The 22,552-nt window shown below is 51.6% G+C and overlaps 7 protein-coding genes across 7 annotated transcripts; 3 read left to right on the forward strand and 4 right to left on the reverse strand.

Moving 5' to 3' along the window:
- Positions 1–597: 597 nt before the first annotated feature.
- On the forward strand, positions 598–2,301 carry KD926_008779 (putative amidase; the record flags this gene model as incomplete). Its single annotated transcript, XM_053105015.1, has 3 exons — positions 598–626; positions 682–1,304; positions 1,370–2,301. The coding sequence occupies 3 exons, from the start codon at positions 598–600 to the stop codon at positions 2,299–2,301; spliced, it is 1,584 nt and encodes a 527-aa protein (XP_052960334.1).
- A 199-nt stretch (positions 2,302–2,500) lies between these two features.
- On the reverse strand, positions 2,501–3,499 carry KD926_008780 (SDR family NAD(P)-dependent oxidoreductase; the record flags this gene model as incomplete). Its single annotated transcript, XM_053105026.1, has 4 exons — positions 2,501–2,510; positions 2,571–2,850; positions 2,905–3,360; positions 3,442–3,499. 4 exons carry the CDS (start codon positions 3,497–3,499, stop codon positions 2,501–2,503), a joined length of 804 nt encoding a protein of 267 aa, XP_052960335.1.
- Positions 3,500–3,816: 317 nt separating this feature from the next.
- Positions 3,817–6,706, forward strand: KD926_008781 (C2H2 type zinc finger domain protein; the record flags this gene model as incomplete). The annotated part of the gene is made up of 6 exons (XM_053105037.1): positions 3,817–3,946; positions 4,022–4,489; positions 4,543–4,830; positions 4,895–5,939; positions 6,003–6,418; positions 6,480–6,706. The coding sequence occupies 6 exons, from the start codon at positions 3,817–3,819 to the stop codon at positions 6,704–6,706; spliced, it is 2,574 nt and encodes an 857-aa protein (XP_052960336.1).
- A 771-nt stretch (positions 6,707–7,477) lies between these two features.
- KD926_008782 (uncharacterized protein) lies at positions 7,478–8,230 on the reverse strand (the record flags this gene model as incomplete). The annotated part of the gene is made up of 1 exon (XM_053105049.1): positions 7,478–8,230. One exon carries the CDS (start codon positions 8,228–8,230, stop codon positions 7,478–7,480), a length of 753 nt encoding a protein of 250 aa, XP_052960337.1.
- A 1,840-nt stretch (positions 8,231–10,070) lies between these two features.
- On the reverse strand, positions 10,071–15,109 carry KD926_008783 (putative ABC bile acid transporter; the record flags this gene model as incomplete). The annotated part of the gene is made up of 2 exons (XM_053105059.1): positions 10,071–14,974; positions 15,082–15,109. 2 exons carry the CDS (start codon positions 15,107–15,109, stop codon positions 10,071–10,073), a joined length of 4,932 nt encoding a protein of 1,643 aa, XP_052960338.1.
- A 2,174-nt stretch (positions 15,110–17,283) lies between these two features.
- KD926_008784 (putative ubiquitin conjugating enzyme (UbcC)) lies at positions 17,284–18,159 on the forward strand (the record flags this gene model as incomplete). Its single annotated transcript, XM_053105070.1, has 3 exons — positions 17,284–17,349; positions 17,458–17,584; positions 17,675–18,159. 3 exons carry the CDS (start codon positions 17,284–17,286, stop codon positions 18,157–18,159), a joined length of 678 nt encoding a protein of 225 aa, XP_052960339.1.
- Positions 18,160–20,049: 1,890 nt separating this feature from the next.
- On the reverse strand, positions 20,050–21,687 carry KD926_008785 (S8 family peptidase; the record flags this gene model as incomplete). Its single annotated transcript, XM_053105081.1, has 3 exons — positions 20,050–20,226; positions 20,292–21,236; positions 21,322–21,687. The coding sequence occupies 3 exons, from the start codon at positions 21,685–21,687 to the stop codon at positions 20,050–20,052; spliced, it is 1,488 nt and encodes a 495-aa protein (XP_052960340.1).
- Between the last annotated feature and the right edge of the window lie 865 nt (positions 21,688–22,552).

The raw sequence follows: 22,552 nt of genomic DNA on the forward strand, positions 1-22,552 counted from the left end.
GCATTTCGAATGTCTAAGCGTTTCTTAATATTGAGAATCAGAAGAATTTGAAAAGAAAACTACACTTTTTCCTCAGTAATAGGTTCTTGCTTAAATTAACGAATATCTACTCTGTACCGGCTCGCTATCAATCCCCGGGCGGCTTCGGAGACCCATCGCCATGAGATGAACGCGGGATTCAACCATGCTAAATTGACATCCACCGAACGGACGGTCTCCGGCTAGTCTTAACTAAAGGCACTAAACTAAATGGCTAGAATTCTGATATTCGCCGATCCTGTCCTGCCACGTTGGAGTCGCCTCATGCCTACTCCAACAGAGGTGATAAGAGCCCGTGGGCTTGGCAGTTGGGGTTGGAGAAGCGGCAGACGAAAAATGGCGATGGCGATGGAGATTCTGTCCATTCTTATGTAAATGCAGCTCTAATGATATTGGAGACATGATGGGGTCTTTGGTTACTGAAAATGCGACCTACTTTTCTACATATATTTCCTTCATGACCCGTACGAAGCTGTATTGTCGCTGACGGCCTCTACTACTTACTGTTTTACACCCACAGCAGCCTGCCACTTTGTTTCATTCGCTCGCTACATCACCATGTCGGTGCTGTTCACGTCGATTTCTGAGTAAGTTCAAGTCTCTTTTTTCTTGAGAATGTCCTTTGCTTACCTGTCGCGATAGGAATAACCCGGTCAAAAAAGGCGATGTCCAGGATCTTCTCCGACCCGTAGGCCTGTCCGTCGAACCGGACGAAGAAGATGACTTCCAAACGCTGCTAGCAGCGGTACACGACTGTGCCGAGACGGTCTCGAACATGCCGGACTATCAACCCTTGCCTGATCTGGATCGTTATCCCCGTCAAAATGTCCGGCGTCCGTCTCCCGAAGAACAGGTCTTAGGCCAAGCATGGGCCCACAAGTACCTCATCAAGGGCAATGCGAACGGCGGTCTTCTTGCGGGGAAGACAGTTAGTCTGAAAGACAACATCGCTGTGGCTGGTGTGCCTCAATTCCATGGAAGCGATATCATTCCGTCCTGGACGCCCGTCTCGGATGCAACCGTCGTGACTCGGGTTTTGGACGCCGGTGCCGATATCCTGGGGACTTCGACTTGTGAGAATCTGTGTCATTCGACTTCCTCGTTTACGAGTGCGCAGGGGACGGTTGAGAATCCCTTCGCTGTTGGGTATTCTTCTGGGGGTAGTACTTCCGGGGGTGCTGCTTTGGTTGCTGCGGGCTTGGTGGATATCACTATTGGTGGTGATCAAGGGGGGAGTATCCGTGTGCCGGCTTCATTTTGTGGTTGTATGTGAACGAACGATATGATTTTCTCCTCCTGTTCCAGAATAATGCTAATTCTTTATCTCCAGGTGTCGGGCTTAAACCCACATTCGGTCTGGTGCCCTACAGTGGGATCAGCAGCGGTGATGCTATCAATGACCACACCGGACCCCTAGCCAGAAATGTCCTCGACGTAGCCGCATGTCTGGACTCGATCAGCGGCTACGACGGAATGGACGACAGATGCCTGGGAAGCCCCAAGCACGGATCGACGCTCTACGCCAACACCCTGCAAACCGGGTCCACCAGACTCGATGGATTCAAGATTGCCATCCTCACAGAAGGATTCGAACACAGCATGGTCGACCCCGCTGTGAAGAAAACCGTACAGGATGCGATTCAAAAATTCACCGAGCTCGGCGCCACGATTGAAGAAGTGTCCATCCCCGAACACTTCCACGGACCCGCCATCTGGACCATCCAGCAACGCATCGCCGGTTCCCAGAGCCTGCTCGGTCATGCCACAGGCCGTCGGGGTCTCTACATGACTGAGATGGAGCGCGAACGACTCCCCTGGACGCAGGAGGGCTTCCAGCGCGCATTCCCATCCACCAAGAATGTCATCATCAACGGACTCTATCTCTCCTCTCGGTTTCCCGACCTGTACAGCAAGACCAGCAACATTGGCCGCAAACTTCGGGATCTGTACGAGGAGGTGTTCACGAAATTCGACGTGGTGGTCATGCCCACGACGCCGGTTGTTGCGCCGAGGAATGCGAAACGTGGCCTGCCGATCGAGTCCGTCACGCCGAGTTCGGGGTTGACGATCAACACGGCTATCTTTAATGTCACGGGCCAGCCGGCCATGTCAATACCCGTGGGTTTTGCGCCCGCGAAGGATGACCCGCAGATGAAATTGCCTGTGGGTATGCAGATCGTTGGGGGGTTGTGGGAGGAGTCGAAGATTCTGAGGGCTGGGCGCGCGTGGGAGACGCATTTTAACTGGAAGGAAGGTGTATGAGGACCTGTCTAGGAGATATAGATGGTATGCATAGACCGCTTTACGACTGTTTGGATATACCAGAGTATGAGGGGAATTTAATGAATTTTGTTATTTGCTGCTAGTTTGATGGTATGTCTTCCCATGTAAAACAAGTGCAAGGGTCTACGTAAACATCGCAAAGAGATTAAGAAAACAGCTAGAATGAAAAACACGTACTTCAAGAGTACCTAAGAGGTCAAGATGATTATTTCCAGTTACATTACACTATTCCTTAGTTAATGACATACCCTCCATCGACAACAAGCGCATGCCCCTGCACAAAAGATGCAAACGTCGAGCATAGGAACAAGATTGTATCAGCAACCTCCGTTGGCTTCCCCATTCTCTTCATCGGAGCAATATCGACGGCCGGCTTCAATCGCTCTCGGACCTCCTCGCTGTATGTGGTCATGGGCGTCTCGATAACGCCGGGACAGACACAATTCACCCGGATATTGTCCTTCGAGTAATCTATCGCATCCGACCGAGTCATGGCTATGATAGCAGCTTTGGAAGCACAGTATGCGGCTGTCATGATCAGTACGGAACTCGTTTACCATATTAGGGTAGGTCCACACTCACGAGCGCTAGGCCGTCCAACAATCCCCAACTGACTGGCAACGTTGACCACCGATCCTCGTTGCGGGGTACGATCGGGGTCGTGGCTTGGAAGGGGATCTTGCCGGAGCATATGCTTCAACTCTGCTCGCGAACAGAGAAAGGATCCTCGATAGTTGACGTTGTTGATATGATCGAAGGTTTCTGTCGTCGTCTCTGTCGATCGTTGTGCGTTCCCCAAAATCCCTGCGCAGTTGACTGCGTAGTCAATGCGCCCGAACGTGTCGACTACATGGCCCATAAAGGATTCAACGAATTGTTCGTCTGCAACGTTTCCTGCTTGGGCCATTAGTTGAGTGTTGGGGTATGTGGTGAGGATAGATTGTCGGGTTTGTTCGAGAGATTCTAGGTTGACATCTGTAATTGCGATGTTTGAACATCCTGCCTGGGCGAATGCTCGAGCTGTGGCTGCTCCGATGCCTGGATGATGTTAGACGTTATGTTTGCGGTTGAAAGTGCTACAGTTATATATAAGATAGTAGAAGTGATCGTGGAGCATACCTGTGCCGCCAGCTCCGGTGATGACGGCGACTCCGGGGAATGAATATGCGAGCGGCATGACTGAGTTTAGGGACTGGAGTGACCAGGAATATTCTTCGTCCGTCGTCTCACATACTTTAGTATAGTATGATCTATGATTAAATCCTGAATGCGAGAGTAATAGTTGGAGATCGTCACGGGAAGAAGTGGAGACCGAGTCGAGTGGCGTTGGAGCACGTGTTGGAGTCACGGGCGACTTTCCCCTCCGTCAATTGTCCGATCGCCTCCGGATTGCCCTCTTGTCACTGCCCCTGCTGTTCTCCAAAAGTGGAGAGTCCTTTACCCCCTCCCTACCTTGTTTGTTTAGAATCAATTTAGGATCCCCCAAATGACTTGATGTTTTCCCAATCTTCGCAATACCCCCGAGCCCGTCGTCGCTCAAGTGTTGGAGCAAAACCTCGGGTCTGCAGCCACTGTGGTCGGAGCTTTAGGAGAACCGAGCATCTCGACAGGCATGTCCGCACTCGTACGTACCATCGTCCGCCACGCGACATGACGCTAGGTCCTCTCTGCAGGAATGCAGGCTGACAATGTTCTGCAGATACTAAGGAGAAGCCCTATGTGTGCTTCTGCGGAGCGGCTTTCACTCGACGGGATCTCTTGAAACGACACTCGCGCATCACCCATGACAATAATGGATTGATCTCGCCCAACTCCCAACCAGATCGAGATGTCTCGGCGCACCAGTCCCAGGCTGCTGCACGTCACACGTCGGCGTCGGATCTATCGACGCCTCAGCAGCAGCAACATCCACAACCGCAGTACAATGTCCAACCCACCCCGCGATCCGAGATGCCTCCCCCGGTGCCACCTACAACAATGGAGCAATGGAATGGACCCCCGCCCCCGCCACAGCAGGTCCCCTATATGGAACACAACCAGGGCATGCTCAATGCCGGTAGCAGCAGTGCAGTTCTCGAACCGCATCCTGCGGTGACTCACGATGCCGACATCCTCCAAGCAGCCCAGCTCCTACTTCCCGGCAACTTTCGGGATGCCCAACCACCTGGTAACTTGAGCGTCTACTAGCGCTATCATACCTGTCGGCTAACGGCTTGCTAGCTCAACCGTTGCCATATCTACCGGAGGAAATGAACCACTTCCAAGAATTCACCCATTTCCTGGACTCCATTGGATTACCCTCGGAATGGGTGCCTGCGTTGGGTGATGTCCCTCAAGTACAGAGTGCAGTCCCTGCCGATGTCCCCGACCCGGGTCGGAGTACACGGGAGGTGCATGGATCGTCCCGTCCTGGCCAGAGGGAGGGCTCTCGGGGCGATTCTCCATTCCGGTCCTGGTTGCCCTCTGTGCCCCCGGGTGATCAAAGCCTAGGCACGGTCTCTGATTACGGTAGGCTATTCATGTTTAGATAATTATCCGCAGAGAATTTGTGGGTTGCTAATCATTCCCTTAGAACCGCCTCAGATTTCCAAGAAGTCCACTCCGCTCAAGGTGAGCGAAGAGCAAAGGCTGCGCCTCGCGACTTCCCTAGAAGAGTTCCGGCATCTTATTCCAGATTTTGTGCTGCCCTCTCGACACACTTTGACGAGATACTTGACCTCGTTCTTTGATGGATTCCATCCACATCTACCATTCCTTCATGTTCCAACTCTTCGGATCAACGAGCGCGCTCCGGAGCTTATTCTGGCACTCTTGACAGTAGGTGCGCAGTATCGCTTTGAGCATCGCAATGCAGAGAGGATATTCCATGCTGCGAAAGCGATTGCTCTCCACAGGATTTCCAAAGAATCTACTCAGCCCCCGGCTGGGGCCTACAATACGGTTATTCAAATACCGCTGGAAAATTTGCGTGAATCGCCTCAGCAACCTGGCCAACCTCCGGTACTCGCGCCATCCGAAAATGCCATTGGGATGAGTGCGTGGAGGCAAATCGAGAATATCCGTACCTTGCTCTCTCTGATGGCGTACTCCACTTGGGAAGGTGCCGAATTAGTCCAGGAGGCTTTTGGTATCCAGAATCTGCTTGTGCGATGTCTCCGCGATTTTGGCTTGACAGAGAATATCACCGTGGCCCCAAGACATGCACCCCTCCAGTGGCACGAATGGGTGGAAGAGGAGTCTATCCGACGGACTCGATTTATTGCCTTCTGCTTCGTTCACGTCCACAGCATAGCATACAACATCTACCCAGTACTTCGCAGCAGCGAAGTACATCTGCGTCTCCCATGTTCGACAAAGGAATGGAAAGCAAGCACGCCCCAGGAATGGGAAGCGGCCCAAAAAGAAGTAGGCTCGCAGCAATTGTTCTTCCAAGATGCATTGGCACTCCTGTTACAGCAGTCGCGGACCACCGTCATGTTAGACCCGATCCCGGCACCTTTGGGTAACTACATTCTTCTCCATGGCCTTCTTCAGCGCATCCACCTTGTGAGCGAGCTTTCTTTGCCGACAGGCGACCAGATGCTCTCACTACCCACAGAGGAATTGAACAAACTTGAGTAAGTGAACAGTTGGACTTCAAATCTAGTCTGCTACAGATGGTTTCTAACAGTAATGACTAGGCGAGCATTGCGATCTTGGACTTCAGTTTGGCAACAAGCCCCGGAGTCAAGCCTTGACCCTCATAATGAGAATGGGCCTATCCCGTTCACTTCGAGTTCACTCCTAGGCCTCGCCTATGTTCGACTGTCCCTTAATTTGGGGCCTTATCGCCAACTTGAGACGAGAGACCCATATGTTATTGCCAACGCATTACACAGATCCCCTCGACCCGGTCGAAGTTACCGGTTGACACCTGCGCTTATTTATTCAGCGCATGCTTTGAGCATTCCCGTGCGACTTGGAATTGACCATGTCGCACGCAGTCAGGCCTTCTTTTGGAGTGTCCGCCATTCAATTGCTAGTCTTGAATGTGCCGTTCTATTGAGCAAATGGCTGTTGTCCTTGGCAGAAACCGGCCATGATCAGAGTTTGAGCGGTATGAATGAATGCAAATCAAGCAATGGCCTACATGAATTCTAGCTGACATTACTCTGCAGATAATGAAAATCGCATCCTACATTGGACCAGGTGTATCGTCGAGGAAGCATACACCTCGATGGACTTGGAGGATGGCGAAGCTCTCCCTGGCCAAGATCCTGCTAGCCTTGGAGTGGCTGTGATCAAATTGTGGGCCCGCCTTTTCCGCAAAAACACCCAGTGGCCATTTATCAATACCCTTGGAGAGAGCCTAGAGAAATGGCTGGCCTTGATTCGGCCGGCATGAGGAACACGAATAGAAATTATGCACGACACGAGACACGCAATCATCATCCTACTTGAATTGGTTCATAAGGGCCGTAGCCACGCCTTTTACGGATTAAAATTCGCTACGTGCTGTTTGCAGAATCTCAAGCGCTGCACCGCGGTCTGCGCTACCGAAACCTCTCGGAAGACTTCGGGAAATGGACCCTTTTCCTTACTGGATCGGGCCATTCTCCCAACCAATTGGGCATGGCGACTGTGGGGACTGATCCTCAGTCGCAAGTCTTTGGATGAGTGTTGCGCTTCCTCTGGACATCGACATCTGAAGCCCAGTGGATATTTAGCTTTCTAGGGCTCGGCCAGTTGAAGTGCCGTTACCTATCCTCTATGTCACTACTTTCAGCCGAAACTCATCCTCGCATCAGGAAGTCATGCTGCCTAGGCTGAGATGATATTGCGTTTAGAAAATACGCCCACCGATTTGGTTCACTTGCGACTACGCGCACTTGTTCATTCCAGAACTATTATATGATGGAGATGTATAGGTTCAGAAGTCTTGTACATTATTCATTATATGACACGATCTCCTAACTTGCAGTACAATAATAAACATGCAGAGACAATTAATTGATTACAGAGTATGTCGACAATAGAAAACCATCAATCCCCTAGAAAGGAACAAGATATCGTTGCAATCTTCACTCGAATGCGCCTTTGTGCCGTGAGATCTTGACGTTATGGAATGCCAGGCAGCTGCGCTCGAGTTCATGAACCAAAGAATCCTAGAGATTCTCTAGAACATCTTTGCAAATAGTCCTGCCGAAGGCGAGGCGGAGGCAGAGGAGTTGGAGGTGCTGTTAGTCGAGTTCGATCCGAAAGTGCCGATCAGAGGTCCGATCTTCAGCTTCTCACCGCACGGCGATGAGGGAGGCGAGACGCAGTTCTTGAGGTATGTGCCCAGCTTTCCGGGCTGGGTTCCATTCTGCAGAACCCAGTCCGGAGTGTAGGCAGGGACCAGCGAGGAGCTGTTGGTCGGGAAGACAGTGCCCTGCTGCTGGCTGGCGATGTAGTAGGCGTGGCCGTTGTGCTCGGCGGACAAACGCGCCAGCAGGAAGGAAACCTCGGGCGACTGAGTGTAGCCTGACAGGCCGATCAAGGCGCCGGTGATGCTCTGCTCCAACTTGAGGGCGTTCTTCACCCAGGTCTCGCCGTCCGACGCAGACGGGAAGGTGTAGTTGCACCGGGGGGCGCTGAAGCCGGAGACCTGAGACCCCAGTTGCTGGACGGCGCGGACGCCGAGACGGTTTTGCCGCTGGATGCCTTGGAAGTTGTTGTAGTAGTTGGCGCGCGAGCTGTTGGTGACGCTGTTCAGGAAGGTCTGGTTCAGCGGCTGTGCCGAGTAGTATCGCTCGGCGAGATACTGGAGAGCCCAGCCGAATTGGACGACTTGAACGTCGCCCGACTTGGGCGAGCAGCTCGAGCTCGAGTTCTGGGCAAAGGCGGCGCCAGCCAAGAGGAGGCCGCTCAACGCAGAGAAGATACGCATGATTCTTATATATACTCGGGCGCGTCGTTCGGATGTGTCTTTCCGCTTGGTCGCGTTTCCTGATCAAGAGAAGCTCACTAGAGAAGTAAAAATGAAGACGGGAAGATATTTCGTCCTAGGATATGGAGAATTCGCAGGAAACCAGAGCCTTTTCACCCACCCCCCAGTCCACACCACCCTCTTATTATAACTCCTCCCACCACATCGAATGCAAACCAATGACCCAGAAGACATGGGGGGGGAAATGCAACGGTATGATGCAATCACGACTATTCTTAGCCTTACACGACAGTCCAGCTTCGTCGTCAAAACCCCCCGGAGAAGCCGAATCCCAGGATATCGCCATCGTCTTTGCATCATCTCCGTATGTCCCTACAGCCATTTCCCATGCTATCCTCGGTACTCAAAGCCTAAAGGGACCCCTGCACCCTGGAAACAATAAACTTTATTGCCGACGTTTCATCCATTGAAGTGATCTAGCTCTCGGGTCTTACGCGGCTTTCCCAGACTCCCGCGGAGCTGAGCAAGATCTTCAACGTAAACTGTGTGGGGATGTTCGTTGGGCAGAAGAGAAACCAAGGACTGGGTCTATCCGGCCATCCGTGCAGAGATATCGTGATATCATCATGGCCCGAATCGGCCGGGAAACGGAGGGAAAGAAACAAAAAAGAGTTTGATAGACTAGACTGATCGACCGTCTATGAACTTTCTTTTTCTGAAAAGATTTTGTACCCTTCTCTCCCCAGCCCTCGGAACACTGACTGACTGGTACTCCAACCTACACATGACATGCATGACTCGTACCCTGGACTGTGGTTCAGTGATTGAACTAGATCACAGAAAAACAAGTCGTTGAACGTGTCCGTTGGGAAGTGGATGCTGTCATACTTCGGATCTGCTCGGATCTCGAATTAAACTTGGGTGGGGAATGTCGATCGTGGGAGGTAGGGCTGAGTCAGCGGGTTGAGATTTTCATCTTCTTTCCTTCTCCTCCGTTACATTGTGATGGGGATATATTGTGGACGGGTTATGGAGAAGAGATTCTCTACTTTGCTTTGGCTTTTGTTCTTGAGCATGTCGAGTCGGACTGTCGAGTTGTATATCGCACGGAGTATATTTAGTAGAAGCTTGACCTCCCATCCTTCTTTCCATGATCAGCAGCATTAGCAATTCTCCGGACAGAATAATTCTAACAATATCAAACTTCGCAACTGATCGGAGTTATCATGAAACTTGCACGTTAAACGCGGGGCATGGCATGAAACTAACTTTCTTTCCCCGTTAAACAACGTCCTGAAGACTCACCCTCTCTCTCTCTCTCTCTTGAACAACATTATGTAAATGACGTAGGTATTCACTCGAAATTGGAGCTACACACCGTGTGCAATGAAAATTGATATATCTTCAATTATCTATCAGACGAGCTGCCCAGGTCCACTTATTCAAAAATAGGACGAGGGAAGACAAGCCATTCCATTTTATTCCATTCACTGAAACATGCTTGCAAGCAATGCAACGCAGGACATGAAACGAACACTATACCAATAGTCCAAAGACAGAAAAAGAAAGGTTCGCGGTAACGACATACCCCGTAACAAGTGGGTGGTAAGAAAACTTGCATCCTCGAATTGATAACTTTTTGTTTTTGAAATCGTCTTCTCTTTCTCAACCCTTTCTCGTTCTCACGACCATCTAGAATAGGATAATTCGAGAAAAAAGGAAAGGAAAGGAAAAAAGGAAGGAAAACGGATGAGGAATAAACCGAAACATAAACAAGAATAATAAAACAATTATGTATATTTAAGAAAAGACCGGCGGTTTGTTACTTTTTGATCACCGTCTAAGAATCATCCACAAGACGTTTGTTATCCCAAGCTTTCTTCGCGCCATCTTCGAGAACTTCCATGTTCCCGCTGTTTTCACACATGCTTCGGAAAAGACCATCTTCTTTAGTAATGAGGGTCCAGGGGTGATCGTACTCGATGACACGTCCGTGGTCCAAAACGAGAACCTTGTCGTAATCGATGATGGTTTGAAGACGGTGGGCGATGGTGATGATGGTGCTCTCGCGCAGTTCCCGGAGCGTCTCCTGGATCTTGCCGTCGGTGTTGTAGTCGATAGACGCGGTAGCTTCATCCATCATGAGGACCTTGGGGTTCTTGAGAAGGGCACGTGCGAGACACAGGAGCTGTCTTTGGCCTTGCGAGAGATTCGAGCCCGATTCGGATACTGAAGTCTCCAGGTTCTGGAATACGTTCTTGTTGTCCAGAACCAGGGATCCGTTGACGTTGATCGCGCTGGACTCGACAGCAGTGCTTGCGCTGCCTGCCACGGGAGTGGCAGTCCCCGAAGTTCCAGGTCCAATCAAATGCACCCGTCGAAGCGCCGTGAAGATCTGCTCGTCGGTGAACAAGTTGAACGGATCGAGGTTGGTTCGTATCGTTCCGGTGAAAAGGGTGGGATCTTGAGGCACGATGGTGATGGCCTCTCGCAGGTCACGCAACCCAATGTCGCTAATTTTCACGCCGTCGATTTCGATGTGTCCCTTTTCGGCTTCGAGACCGCGGAAAAGGGCAAGAGCCAGGGAACTCTTACCGGCACCAGTACGACCAACAATGCCAACCTTCTCACCAGCCTGCACTGTGAAAGAAACTCCACGTAGAACGGGATCGAGGTCAGCGCGATATCGTGTAGTATAGTTGGAGAATTCAACTGCACCGGCACTGGGCCAGTTTACCGGAGGCCTTGAGTCAGCAATGACTGCCTCGGCCTCCTGCTCGACGTCGAGGTATTCGTTGACCCGCTCAACGGAGTTCATGTTCTGTTGAACTTCGGAGTAGAGTCGGACCAACCACAAGATGTTCTCAGTGAAGGTGACCGCGTACGTCAATGAAAGACCGGCAGCACCGGCGTCAACTTTGCCGATGTTCGTGATGATAAAAACAGCAGTGAAGAAGGATACTAAAGCGCCCGTGACATCGACGCGGAGTGCCAGCCAGCGATTGCTAGCCCAGAGATAGATGTGAGGCCGGTTGTAGTTGTTGATCCGACGATGGTTGTCCACGATAAACCTCGGCCCATCGCCATAGGCACGGATAGTGACAATGCCATTCAGGGTCTCGCCAAATTGCTGGTACAACGGACTGCGCTGGACAGACTCCAGCCGCTTGAGATCACGAGAGGAGTTCAAGTAGACCGCGCCCAGCGCGAAGTATACCAGCGTAATGAAAACACCCGCGATCAAGAACCCAGGTGTTATGACCGAGATCAGGACGACAATCATAATAACCGATGCCAGGCAGTGGAGTGCACCGATGGCCACGGGAGCAACCTCTTGATCAACTGCTTCAACGTCCTTCGAAAAACGATTCATCAACTGACCCAGGGGTGTGGAGTCAAAGAACTTGAACTTTGCGTGCATCACTGTCCTGAGGAGACGCTGGTGGATCTTAAACGACGCGTGCAGCGAGCCCCAGAAGAGCACTGCTTCTCTAGTCAGAGAGATCAAAAGATAAACTATTCCAAGAAGCGCGTAGACGCCAAGGTAGTAAGAGACGTTCACATCCGATGAAGAGGCCGTAGCAGCCTGCGCGTTCAGATGAGGAGAGCCTACAGGTGAGCTTCGTGGGACACTTCCAGCATTGAAGGATGGGAATTTCATGTTCGCCATCGCGGCGTAGTTGCCCGCATCTTCCGTCCCAAGGTCTTTGGTGCGATAGGAATTCGCCCACTGCCGGATCCAAACGTTGGTGGAGACCGATCCTAATTGCTGCAAAGAAAAGACAAGCACAGCACTGATCCAGTAATACGATGAACCCATAGACTTGAGATACATCTTGACGGTTGACCATTGGACACTACCGACCGCCTTCGACTCCACCAGCTTGGGACGGGCATCCTCTTGCTTCGTACCCTTGGCGGCAGAGCCATTGGTGGCAGCACCATTGGTGTGGGAGTCCTCCTCGCGCTGTTCATCCATTGCGGTCTGTCGGCCGGAAGGGCGCTGGGAGCTGGATCTAGAAGTCGGTCGGGATTTGAGAAGGTCTTCACCTAGGGCACCCGAAGCTGCAACATCGTCCGGTTTGCCTTGGGCGGCAATTTTACCGTTGTCGAGAACAATGACGTGGTGTGCCTGTGGAACAGTCAAGGCAACGTTGTGTGTGACGAGAATGCAAGTGCGGTTCATCATCAGAGGTCCTGTAAGAGCTTCTCTGAAGATGTGCTTGGCAGTGTGCGAATCAACAGCGCTCAAGCAGTCATCCAACAGAATATGCCGAGCTCTGCTGTAGATAGCACGTGCAAGAGAGATTCTCTGCTTCTGTCCTCCGGAAAGACTGATGCCCTTCTCTCCGACCATCGTCTGATCACCGGCGTCAAGGATGGTCAAGTCACGCTCCAAAGCGCATGCCTTAAGCACGGCGTTGTAGCGTCGCTGGTCGAACGGAGATGCAAAGACGATGTTTTCCTTGACCGTGTCATTCACGAGCCAAGCCTCTTGTGCGCAGTACGCGACACTTTCTATCAGTCCTGTCTGAGGGTCCACCGGGAGTTCCACTCGGCTCACTGTGCCACCTGGCAAATGAACCCGGCCTTCCAAGAGCTTCATTTCTCCAAGCAAGGCCATTAAAACCGAGGTCTTTCCAGAGCCCGTTGGTCCCGCAATAATATTAAGACATCCGATGCGGAAGGAGACGTTGAGGTTGATCAAACGGAATGCTTCTGGGGTATCATCCGTCTCGTCCTGGTTCTGTCCCTTGGAAGACCCCCAGGTTAGCGTGGCGTTGTCCAGTGCAATTCTAGGAGGTTGTCCATCGTTTTCCTCAGGCTCCAGCTGATGGTACTTGTCGGTCTCCTCCTCGTTGAGGTATTTATCAACACGATCCAGGGATACTTTAGACTCTTGTACGTGAGCCAGCATGTCGGCAAGTTGGTCCAAGGGAATGCGGAGCAAAGAGAACATGGACAAAGCAGGGAATGCAACCGACGGAGTTAGATCCTTCTTCTCAACCACTGTGTAGAGGAAGAACGAAGCGAAAGTAATGAGAATCGGCGTTCCGTACCAAACCGTCGCCGCCGTGGACCAGATAATGTAACGGAAGCGCAAGGCTTTGAGTTCCGCCTTTCGCTTTTCATTCACTATATCCTCGAACCGCTGCTCCCATGCGAAATATTTGATAATCCGGATATTCTGAAGAATCTCGTTGGTGGCGTGGATACGAGCATCAGTACCAGCCAAAATTTGGTTCTGGACCTTGGTGAATTGTTTGGCAATGAAGATATTGACGGGTAGCATAAGGACCATAATCACGATGCCAGCAAACGAGCTAAATCCAAGCAGTCGATACAAGAGAGTGACGGCAATGATAACCTGCACCGGCACGCTGGCCCACAGGAAGTGGAGGTAGGCACCGACTTCGCTGACTTTGAAGGAATCAATCGCCATCAGGTTGATGATGGTACCAACATTAGCCAGATGGGCGTCGTCTCCTGCGTCTGACTTCTTGGTATCTTCGGGATCCGTTTCGGGGTCGTTCGTGGCCTTCTTCTTTTTGCGTCCGAAGGAGAAGAGACCCTTCTTTTTGCTGTCAGCCGGAGGCTCATCTGCCGACTTCTTTTTCGCAGAGTCAGTCGAGGCGCTGGCTTTGCGTCTAAGAGCCTTGGCATAAATCTCGCCGATAATGATAGCGCGAAGCTTCACGCTTAGTTTGCGTCCGATGAAGAGACCTTGTCCGTCGGCAACTCCCTGGATGGCCCCGGAGCAAAACAACAATATAGCGTACAACCAGGCGGCGTTCGGCGTACTGGACCTCGGATCCTCGACGTACAGCAAGATAGCCCGCAGAAGAAGCGTGGGCAAGTACGTAAAGCAGTTAGCAAACACGGCCCATGCACCTTGTACCAGAAGAGTGCCCTTGAAGTAGCGCAGGAGCTTCCAAGTCAAAGATCCCTTGTACTGTCTCCGACGGAAATCTTCGAGCACGGTGGCGGCTTTCTGGGGTCCCGTCAAGTTCCAGACATCCTCAAGCTCCAGTGTCTGTCTACATCCTTTGAAGATGAGAGGGTCGAGCCATGTGAAAGTCAGAAGGGATAGCAAGCTTGCCGTCGGGTGTCTTGCCGGTTCAAGACCGTCCTCATGCGGAACCAAAACCGCCTTATTTCCTCTACGGGTGGTCATAGCGATAAGCAGAAGGAAGGTAGACAGCGCAAATTCGATGGCGCTCAAAGTCACGGCACGTCTTGAGATCGGGTGAATGACCGCAGAGCGGAAGACAAACACGGCAAACAGCCATTGCAGGCCATACAACGTAGCGGTGTGATTCCAGAGTCTGGGGAAGGAATGTAGTCCAAGGGTCGAAAGAAGCAATCGCACGGACGCGAGGAACAGGGTGTAGCCCCAGGAGATCAATTTCGCCACGGCAGGGAGCTTACCCTGGTGACCCCAGCCGTCAGTTAACAGAATGGCAATAAAAACAGCCACTTCTCCCACCAACGCCGCTAGTTCCAGGGAAATGAACAGAATTTCGCCTCGGGGACGATCAACTTCGAACTCCAGCTGCTCGGCCTGCGCCGCCTTGGATAACATGGGATCGGTCTCCTCGCCCTGCTCCTCTTCCACGAACCCAACATCTCGAGCATCCGCCGTGGCGTCATTGTCGCTTAGGATTTTGTAGGCAATGCCCTTCCGGGCCACCACATAGCGATAGGCAATACGAAAGAGAATGAACAACAGAGAAAGACCGCATGCTGTAAGTGGAAAGATTACTTGTAGGTAACTGCGATGCAAAAATCACCGGTGAGCGAATGAACCTGACGAGAATGAAGACCAGGGAAGAAAGAATTGGGGAGCTCACTTTCGTTGAAAGCAACGTGAAAGGTCATCGATGGCCCACACCGGGCCATGACATTCCGGTATCATTTCCGACAGAAGGATAGGAAACAGCCGGGATTGGAACGAGAACTTGAGACACTCATTCGTTTGCTTTTAAATTCAATTTCAAGATCTAGTAAACCGATGGGAGAAAGATGAACAGCAATTCTGTTCACGGTTTTAGAAATTCTTTGACATTGATATGCAGGGCAAGCCTAGCATTTGCACGACTCTAGGTAACGGAAACGGACTCGATAGTCGGGAAACAAAAGAAAAGAGGGAAAAAGTGTACAGAGAGGAAGGGGAAGGGACGGCGAGACAGGATCAAAAAAGAAGCCCAAAGATAGCGAAGAATAAATTGAATCACACCCGACGTCTTTTAGGGAGGCAAAAACCGAGGCCTAAAAAGCAGCCAGGAAGAGAGGAAGAGAAAGAGAGAACTGGAGGGAGGGAAATAATGACGGAGGGAAGGCGGAAGCAGGTTGGATTAGTTAGCATACGGAAGTTAACTAGTTTAACTAGCTGAAAGGGACCCACGGCCTGACTCCAGTCCCACCGCCTCAGTACAAAAGCAGGAGAGATCCAGGCCAACGGCTCGAACCCGCCAGAGTCATCGGTGCGTTCGCCTTTCAATGATCATTAATTGCTCCATATTACCAGGAACTGAAGGTGGGAGACGAGGCCATCCTATTGGCGGCAGTATTACATAGAATCATGGATAATCATGAATAAGAATGGCCTGTCGGGGATGTCGGGGGATCTCCAGGCTGGAATGGAGGGAATTATCAGATGCCTGCAGCCGGTGTCTTTTTTTTCTTTCTTTAATTAAAGTCGCCTTGATTCAGATTTTATCCTTAATTTTCTGGCCCCTGATTGCTGCCTCCAGTCAACCACGTTCTCGAGTAGGCACACCATACACTAGATTATAGTAGAAGGGGACTAATTTCTCTGGATGTCGTGATGCGACCGAGGATTTACGTAAAGAATTAAGGCGACTTAACTAACTCTGGACACTTTGAAGAGTAATTACATTTAACTCCTACTACCTGCCACATACTCCGACAGAGGCACAGAAAGCATAAGCTACCGGGACGTCCGTGCTCTGCTGCAGTCACACCGGCTTGTCTCGTTTGAGTCCCCGACCTGCCAAGACTCGCTTTGCTTTGCTCAAGGGCTTTTTTTGTTTCTGTTTACCGCGCTCTGGCGCAAGACTATGAGAAAAATGCGTCAGCTCCAGTCGCCCCTGTCGGTCTGACTCAACCCTCGCATGGGGTTCTGCAGAAGCAGATCAGTTGACAACGTTCCCTCGCTGAATGTAACTCTGTCTGAAGCTCTGACTCAACCATCTCTTCCTCTTGGACTCTGGCGCGCCCTTGAAAGACCATTTCTCCGAGATAAGGCGTCGCCTAGGACCGAACAGGTCAGGTTCGAATGACAAATGTCTTGGGACTATGCTATCCCAAGCTCATCCTAGTCTAGGATCCGAGAAGGAATAAGAGCCACGATGAGAAAGATGATAATGGTAGTACCTAGCAGGCAGTATTAATATTTAACACATAGGCGCCCACCGCAAGGTCCCCCCACTCGAACGGCTTATCGCCTGTTCCCCCACCGGCCGATCGGTCATGGGCGCGTCGGTTAGAACGATGATGTACAGGGCGTTGGCCTTGAGGGGCGGTAGGAGTCCAACGCGATAAGCATGATTCACTCAGTATATTCCTTCACTGTCGAGAGTGAAGGAACCAACTCATTCTTTTCTTGGTCTTCTCAACTGACGCCAGGGAAGAGCCGCAAAGATTCATCGGACACTCTCCACCAGCGAGGGAAAGAAAGAAAAAAGTCCAGGGGAAAACTCCAAACTCCTTTAGCGCCACCCCGGAAGTTTCCGCCTGGATTGCCACGGGACTTCGCAGGTTAAAAAGGCGGAATGGATCCAAGGGCCTCAGGCCGATCTTCCCGCCAGTCAGATAACGCGACCGCTTGAACTTCCCCTCCGCCACTATCCCTCTGCCGTCGAACAACTTTGTGGCTTCTCTTTGAACGCGCCTCTTGAATAAAGACATCCCCCCTTTCGTTCTCTTTCTGTCTCTCTCTTTCTCTCTCTCTCTCTCTCTCTCCCCTCCCCCCCCCATCGTCGTAATATCGGAGTCACCCCGCGTCATCCTAATCTGTCTCCCTTCTCATCATGGCGGAACGGATTCTCATGAACGAGTATAAGACGCTGGCAAAGGAGCCATGGGTCAATATCGAGGTATGTTTGCTTCCTATCGACTCGGCATGGATCATGCATTCCTAGCCTCTCAGCATACCGAATTACGGCGTATCACTAGCGAACGTCTGGGCTAACTGATTTATCTAGTTGAACGAGGAAGATATTTTTAACTGGACCATCGGGCTGATCGTTCTGAACCCGGACTCCTCCTACTATGGGGGCTACTTCAAAGCTCTTATGAAATTTCCCAAGAATTATCCCTATTCGCCCCCAGGTGAGTTTCTTTCGCTTTTTCCGCCGTTCCCCCCCTCTTTGTCAGAGTTGAGGGACAACAAAAAATAGACACTAACCCTTTGATCTCTAGAATTTCGGTTCCTCCGTCCTCTTTACCACCCTAATATCTACCAAGATGGCAAACTCTGCATCTCGATTCTCCACGCGCCAGGCGAAGACGAGATGTCCGGCGAACTCGCTTCCGAAAGATGGTCGCCCGCCCAGCGCGTCGAATCCGTTCTCATTTCCATCCTGTCCCTCCTCGACGACGCAGAGGTATCTTCTCCCGCCAACGTCGACGCCGGAATTATGCTCCGGAAAGATCCTGTGCAATACAAATCGATCGTTCAGAGCAACGTGGATGCCTCCAAGAACGACATCCCCGAGGGGTTCATCATGCCGACTCACCAGGCAACCGCGGCCGCAAAGCCGGTGGAGAAGGATGACTCGGACTTCTGGGCGGAGAGCGATGCCGACGATGACGTCTTCGGCGGAAGTGACTCAGACGAGGACCTGAACGTGGACGATCTGGACACCGGCAGCGACGACGAGGAAGACGACAAGAACCGTCGCTAGTAGCAATGCCGTCCACACCGTACATACCAGGGGAGAACGTTGAAGCGGGTTTTCGATTTGCCCTCGGATTTACAGGGATATTTTTTGGCGCTTCGGAGCTCTCACTCATCTACTTTTAATTCATGGCATAGCGCAGGCGTACTGGGGGCTAGGCATTAGACAGATGACCTGCGTCCGGCAATCGGTTACATAGCATACATTTCTTTCCAGATCTAGAAATGGAGTTCTTATTATTGTTCAGGCTGTCTCGAGCTCGTCGATACATGCGTAGTCATAAATTAGGTTCAGCAAATGGCGTTGGAGACATTGAACAGTTCATACAGAATAAGCAGCGGTAAGGTCATGCTCCGAACTGGCGCCGCAGATATCGAAACACTGCTCTGACCGACGTCAAAGCTACTTTACCATGCCAGCACCTGTACCCAACAGGTGTTTATACTGACGAATACCTTCAGCCACCCAACGCTCAACCCCAACCGGATTAGCGGTAACACCGCCCTTCCCCAAATAGAGCACCACGACAGCCGACTGATTAACACAAAACGCCCTACACAAGGAGGTACACCATGATCCTCAAGTCGGCGAGAAAAAACAACACCCCGATCAGAAATCGTGATCACACGAAATATTAACCTTACAATACATAAGTACATATTCGTGTATCCATCATACCTACATATTTTCATACGCAGCATACACCTTACAACGCCACTCCCCCACCCACCCTCTACCTATTTAACAACGGTGTATGTATGCGCCCGCCCGTCCAGGGTCCTCCCGAACAAGTGACACAGACAACCCGCCCCATGACCCCAACCAAGCGCGAACAAAGTTATCAATCAAGTGAATAAGCTCCGAAGACTGTGCCAGAAAAGGGGTGGGATTGGTTAAGGTAGATTGGTAGGTTAGTAGGTAAAGTTGGCGGAGAGGAAACTGGTTCTTTGCCCTCCGTGATTCTTCCAAGACTTCTCCGTACTTAGACTAACTACTCCGTAGTTACTAGGCAGACTAACTATTTGGTGTACGGACGGGGACTGAAGGATATAACGTAGATGATTCCCTGCAGCTAGGCAGTAGACAGATCTGCCTGCCTAGGTACCTCTAGCACAGAATTACATATCGCGTATGACCATAACCGAAAAGGTATCCGATGAGATGTCCACGCGATCTGAACATTCTACATTCTTGCCGACGGACGAGGCACCTATCCGGCCGTGCATGTTCAGCAAGCTCAATAGAGTAGGTATGGATTGACATATCAAATGACGGTATGCGCGGACGTCAAAAGTCAATGGGCGGTGCACAATGGCTGCAAGTTGCAGAACCCGCGACGCGATATTAAATGGGCGCATGTGCTCTGTAGATCAATAACCTGCTATGTACATACCTACCAACCTAAGGTAGGCTGGACCCTCCCGGTTTGTCAGATGCGTATGACCCGTCGGCGGTTGATCGTCGCTCCTCCCGTGGCCAACCGGGTAGACCAGGCCAAAGCCACTCCTGCTGACCTGCGGTGTACGGAGTACGGGGACATTTCGGCATTCTCCATAGGCCAGAAGACCAGGACAAGTGCGTTAGATAGTTTCAATCAAATTCCCAGTCTGTGTGACATCGAAAGCTAAAATAGTAAAAGTGTCTAGATATGCCAAGGTTTCGTTGAAACAATGTATACTACGGTAAAAATGGGGAAACAAGAGAGCGATAGGTAGGTAGGTAATCAATGTTAGGATGTTACAACCAATGCAGTCAATGCATCGGCATCTCCAGAACTCGGAACAGACAGCACAAAAACAATTCAAAAAAAGGGACCAGCGCCAGTGTATTCGATCAACCAATTCCTATGCCTTATGATGGGCAGAACTATGCCCGTTGTAGAGATTATCTCCAAATCTAAGCAACAACTGCATCCTGGATCTCACTGTAGATAGCACCAAGCTCTTCGGTGAGAAGCTTCTCGGCCTTGTCGACCAGTCCGTCGAAGCGGTCTTTGACGCTCGACGCCTTGTGGCCACCGTCGGCAACAATCTGGGAGTAGTTGGCAGAGCCACCGCCGTTCCAGGCAAGGAGCTACAGACGTCAGTTAGAATCCACACAACCCACAGCATTAAAGACAATGGAACTAGGGGACTTACGTTGGGGGTATCCGAAGGAACATCGGTGAGAGTGCCCTGGGTGGCGATAGAAATGATGTCCTTCTTGAGCTTGGCAGGAGTGAGTTCGTCAACAGCGAAGGCAGAGTCCTTGGAGGGCTGGAGAGAGACGAAGTATGCCAGAAGGCCGGCAATGTGGGGCGAGGCCATCGAAGTGCCGGAGATGGTGTTGACGGCGTGGTTGCTGCCAATCCAGGTGGAGAGAATGTTGAGGCCAGGAGCGAAGATGTCAGTGCACTTTCCGAAGTTGGAGAAGTAGGCACGCTCGTCCTGAAGGGTCGAGGCGGCGACGGTCACGGCATTCTCGGCGGCAGCCGGGGAGTAGCTGCAGGCATCGGCGTTGTCATTGCCAGCGGCAACGGCGAAGTGAAGACCAGCCTCAACACCAGCGTTGACGGCATCCTCGAGGGTCTTCGACTTGCCACCGCCGAGACTCATGTTGGCAACACTGCCCTTGAAACCCTTGACTTTGCCGTCCTTGGCATCCTTGGACCGCTTAAGATGGGACTGAACAGCCCATTCGACACCCTGAACGACATCGGACATGGTACCAGACCCGCTGGATCTCAAGACCTTGACAGCAAAGAGGTTGGCCTTCTTGGCAACACCGTACTTCTTGCCGGCGATGGTTCCAGAGCAGTGAGTACCGTGACCGTTACCATCGGCGTCTTCGTCGTTGGTAGGGATGGTCTTGCCCCAAGTGGCCCGGCCCTCGAAGTCAACGTGGTCAACGTTGATACCAGTGTCAATGGTGTAGGCATCGACACCCTCACCGCCCTCCGACGCATACAAGTATTTGTTGAACGTGCCAAAGGAGAGAGAATCACGGTGAGAGATACGGGCCAGACCCCAGGGGGCGTTCTTCTCAACCTCGGGTTCTTGCTCACTCATGGTGAAGACCTCGGAGTCCTTCTCGATGTACTCGACCTATACCGAGAGATCAGCCCCAAAGCTCACGACAGAAAGAAGCAGTGATAGGAGCTTCGTAGATAAGAGATAACAAGATACTTACATCGGGATGTCTCCGGACCTGCTCAATGACATCCTCGTGGAAGTGGCCAGAGTATCCGACCAGGGATCCAGCGATGTCAAATGTGTTCTTGAGACCAAGGTAGAGGTCGTCAAAGCCGAAGAGCGACCGCTTCTTCAGGTCAATCCGCTCGACTTGAGACTCGTGGATGTCCTGCACCCAGCTGTGATGAGCCGAAGCCGAAGCAGCGTCGACATGCTTCTTGAAGACGACAATGTAGGAGTCGGGGACCTCCTGCGCATTGCTCGAGGAAAGGATGGGGGCAGCTCCGTTATGGATGGAGTCGACGGCAACGGGCGAGGCTGCCGTCAGCAGCGGCAGCAGGGAAAGGCTCAGGAAGCCTTTCATGATGGGCAGATAGGGACGACGTTGACAAAGATTCACAAAGGATGGCGGGAGGGATGGAAATAATATAGGATCGATGATGATGAAGGAAGGAGAGATGGAAGAGAAAGACGGAAGGACGAGGGGGAGGATGGAGTAGAAGAAGGATAAGAGGATGGATGGGCCAGGGAGCAGAGGCAAGGGCAGCTGAGGATGATGCAACCGGATTACCGTAATTTACAGCAGGTGACCAGATGACACAGCTCTGTCGATCCCGCTCGGACAGTTAGCGCCGGTGGGCGACGAAAGACCTGGGGAAGGCTGATAAGGGAACTACTAGGTGGATGACCTACGGTGAAGCACGTAACCATGGGGATCCCCCTGCTTACTCTACCTATCTACGGTACCTAACTATCTACCTGGCTAGGCTGGGAGCTGCCGTATCGTCTTTGTATGGTCTAAAGTAATCCGTACCTTCCGAGATGATCCCATCCTATTTCCAGAATGAGGCGAAGGGAAGTGGAGTCTGCATCCTGTGTGCATAGGATTGAGGACCCTAGGTAGGTAGGTAGGTTACTTGGGTACAGAACTGAGTACATAAGATTGCGCGGCAGCAATGACTCAATGACTCAATTCTATTTACCCTAGATAGTCAACTAGTAAACCGTAAGAAACGGGGATGCTAAATCCTGGGAGGGAGGCAACCTAAACGAAGCTCGCAATCAACTGACCCGGGTAGCGGTCGGGGGCGTACCTGCAGTACCTGGCTGGCATGTCTCCAGCCACCAAGAGTGCCTAGGCAACCTCCCCTAAGTCGCGTGCTTTCCAGGCTGGGTCCGATGTTCGGCTGACTCTCCAAAAGTGGAGTCGCCGTATACTTACGGTAACG

The sequence above is a fragment of the Aspergillus affinis genome (genome assembly GCF_023601865.1).
Source record: "Aspergillus affinis strain CMG 70 chromosome Unknown NODE_5_length_567868_cov_86_340925, whole genome shotgun sequence".
NCBI classification, from domain to species: domain Eukaryota; kingdom Fungi; phylum Ascomycota; class Eurotiomycetes; order Eurotiales; family Aspergillaceae; genus Aspergillus; species Aspergillus affinis.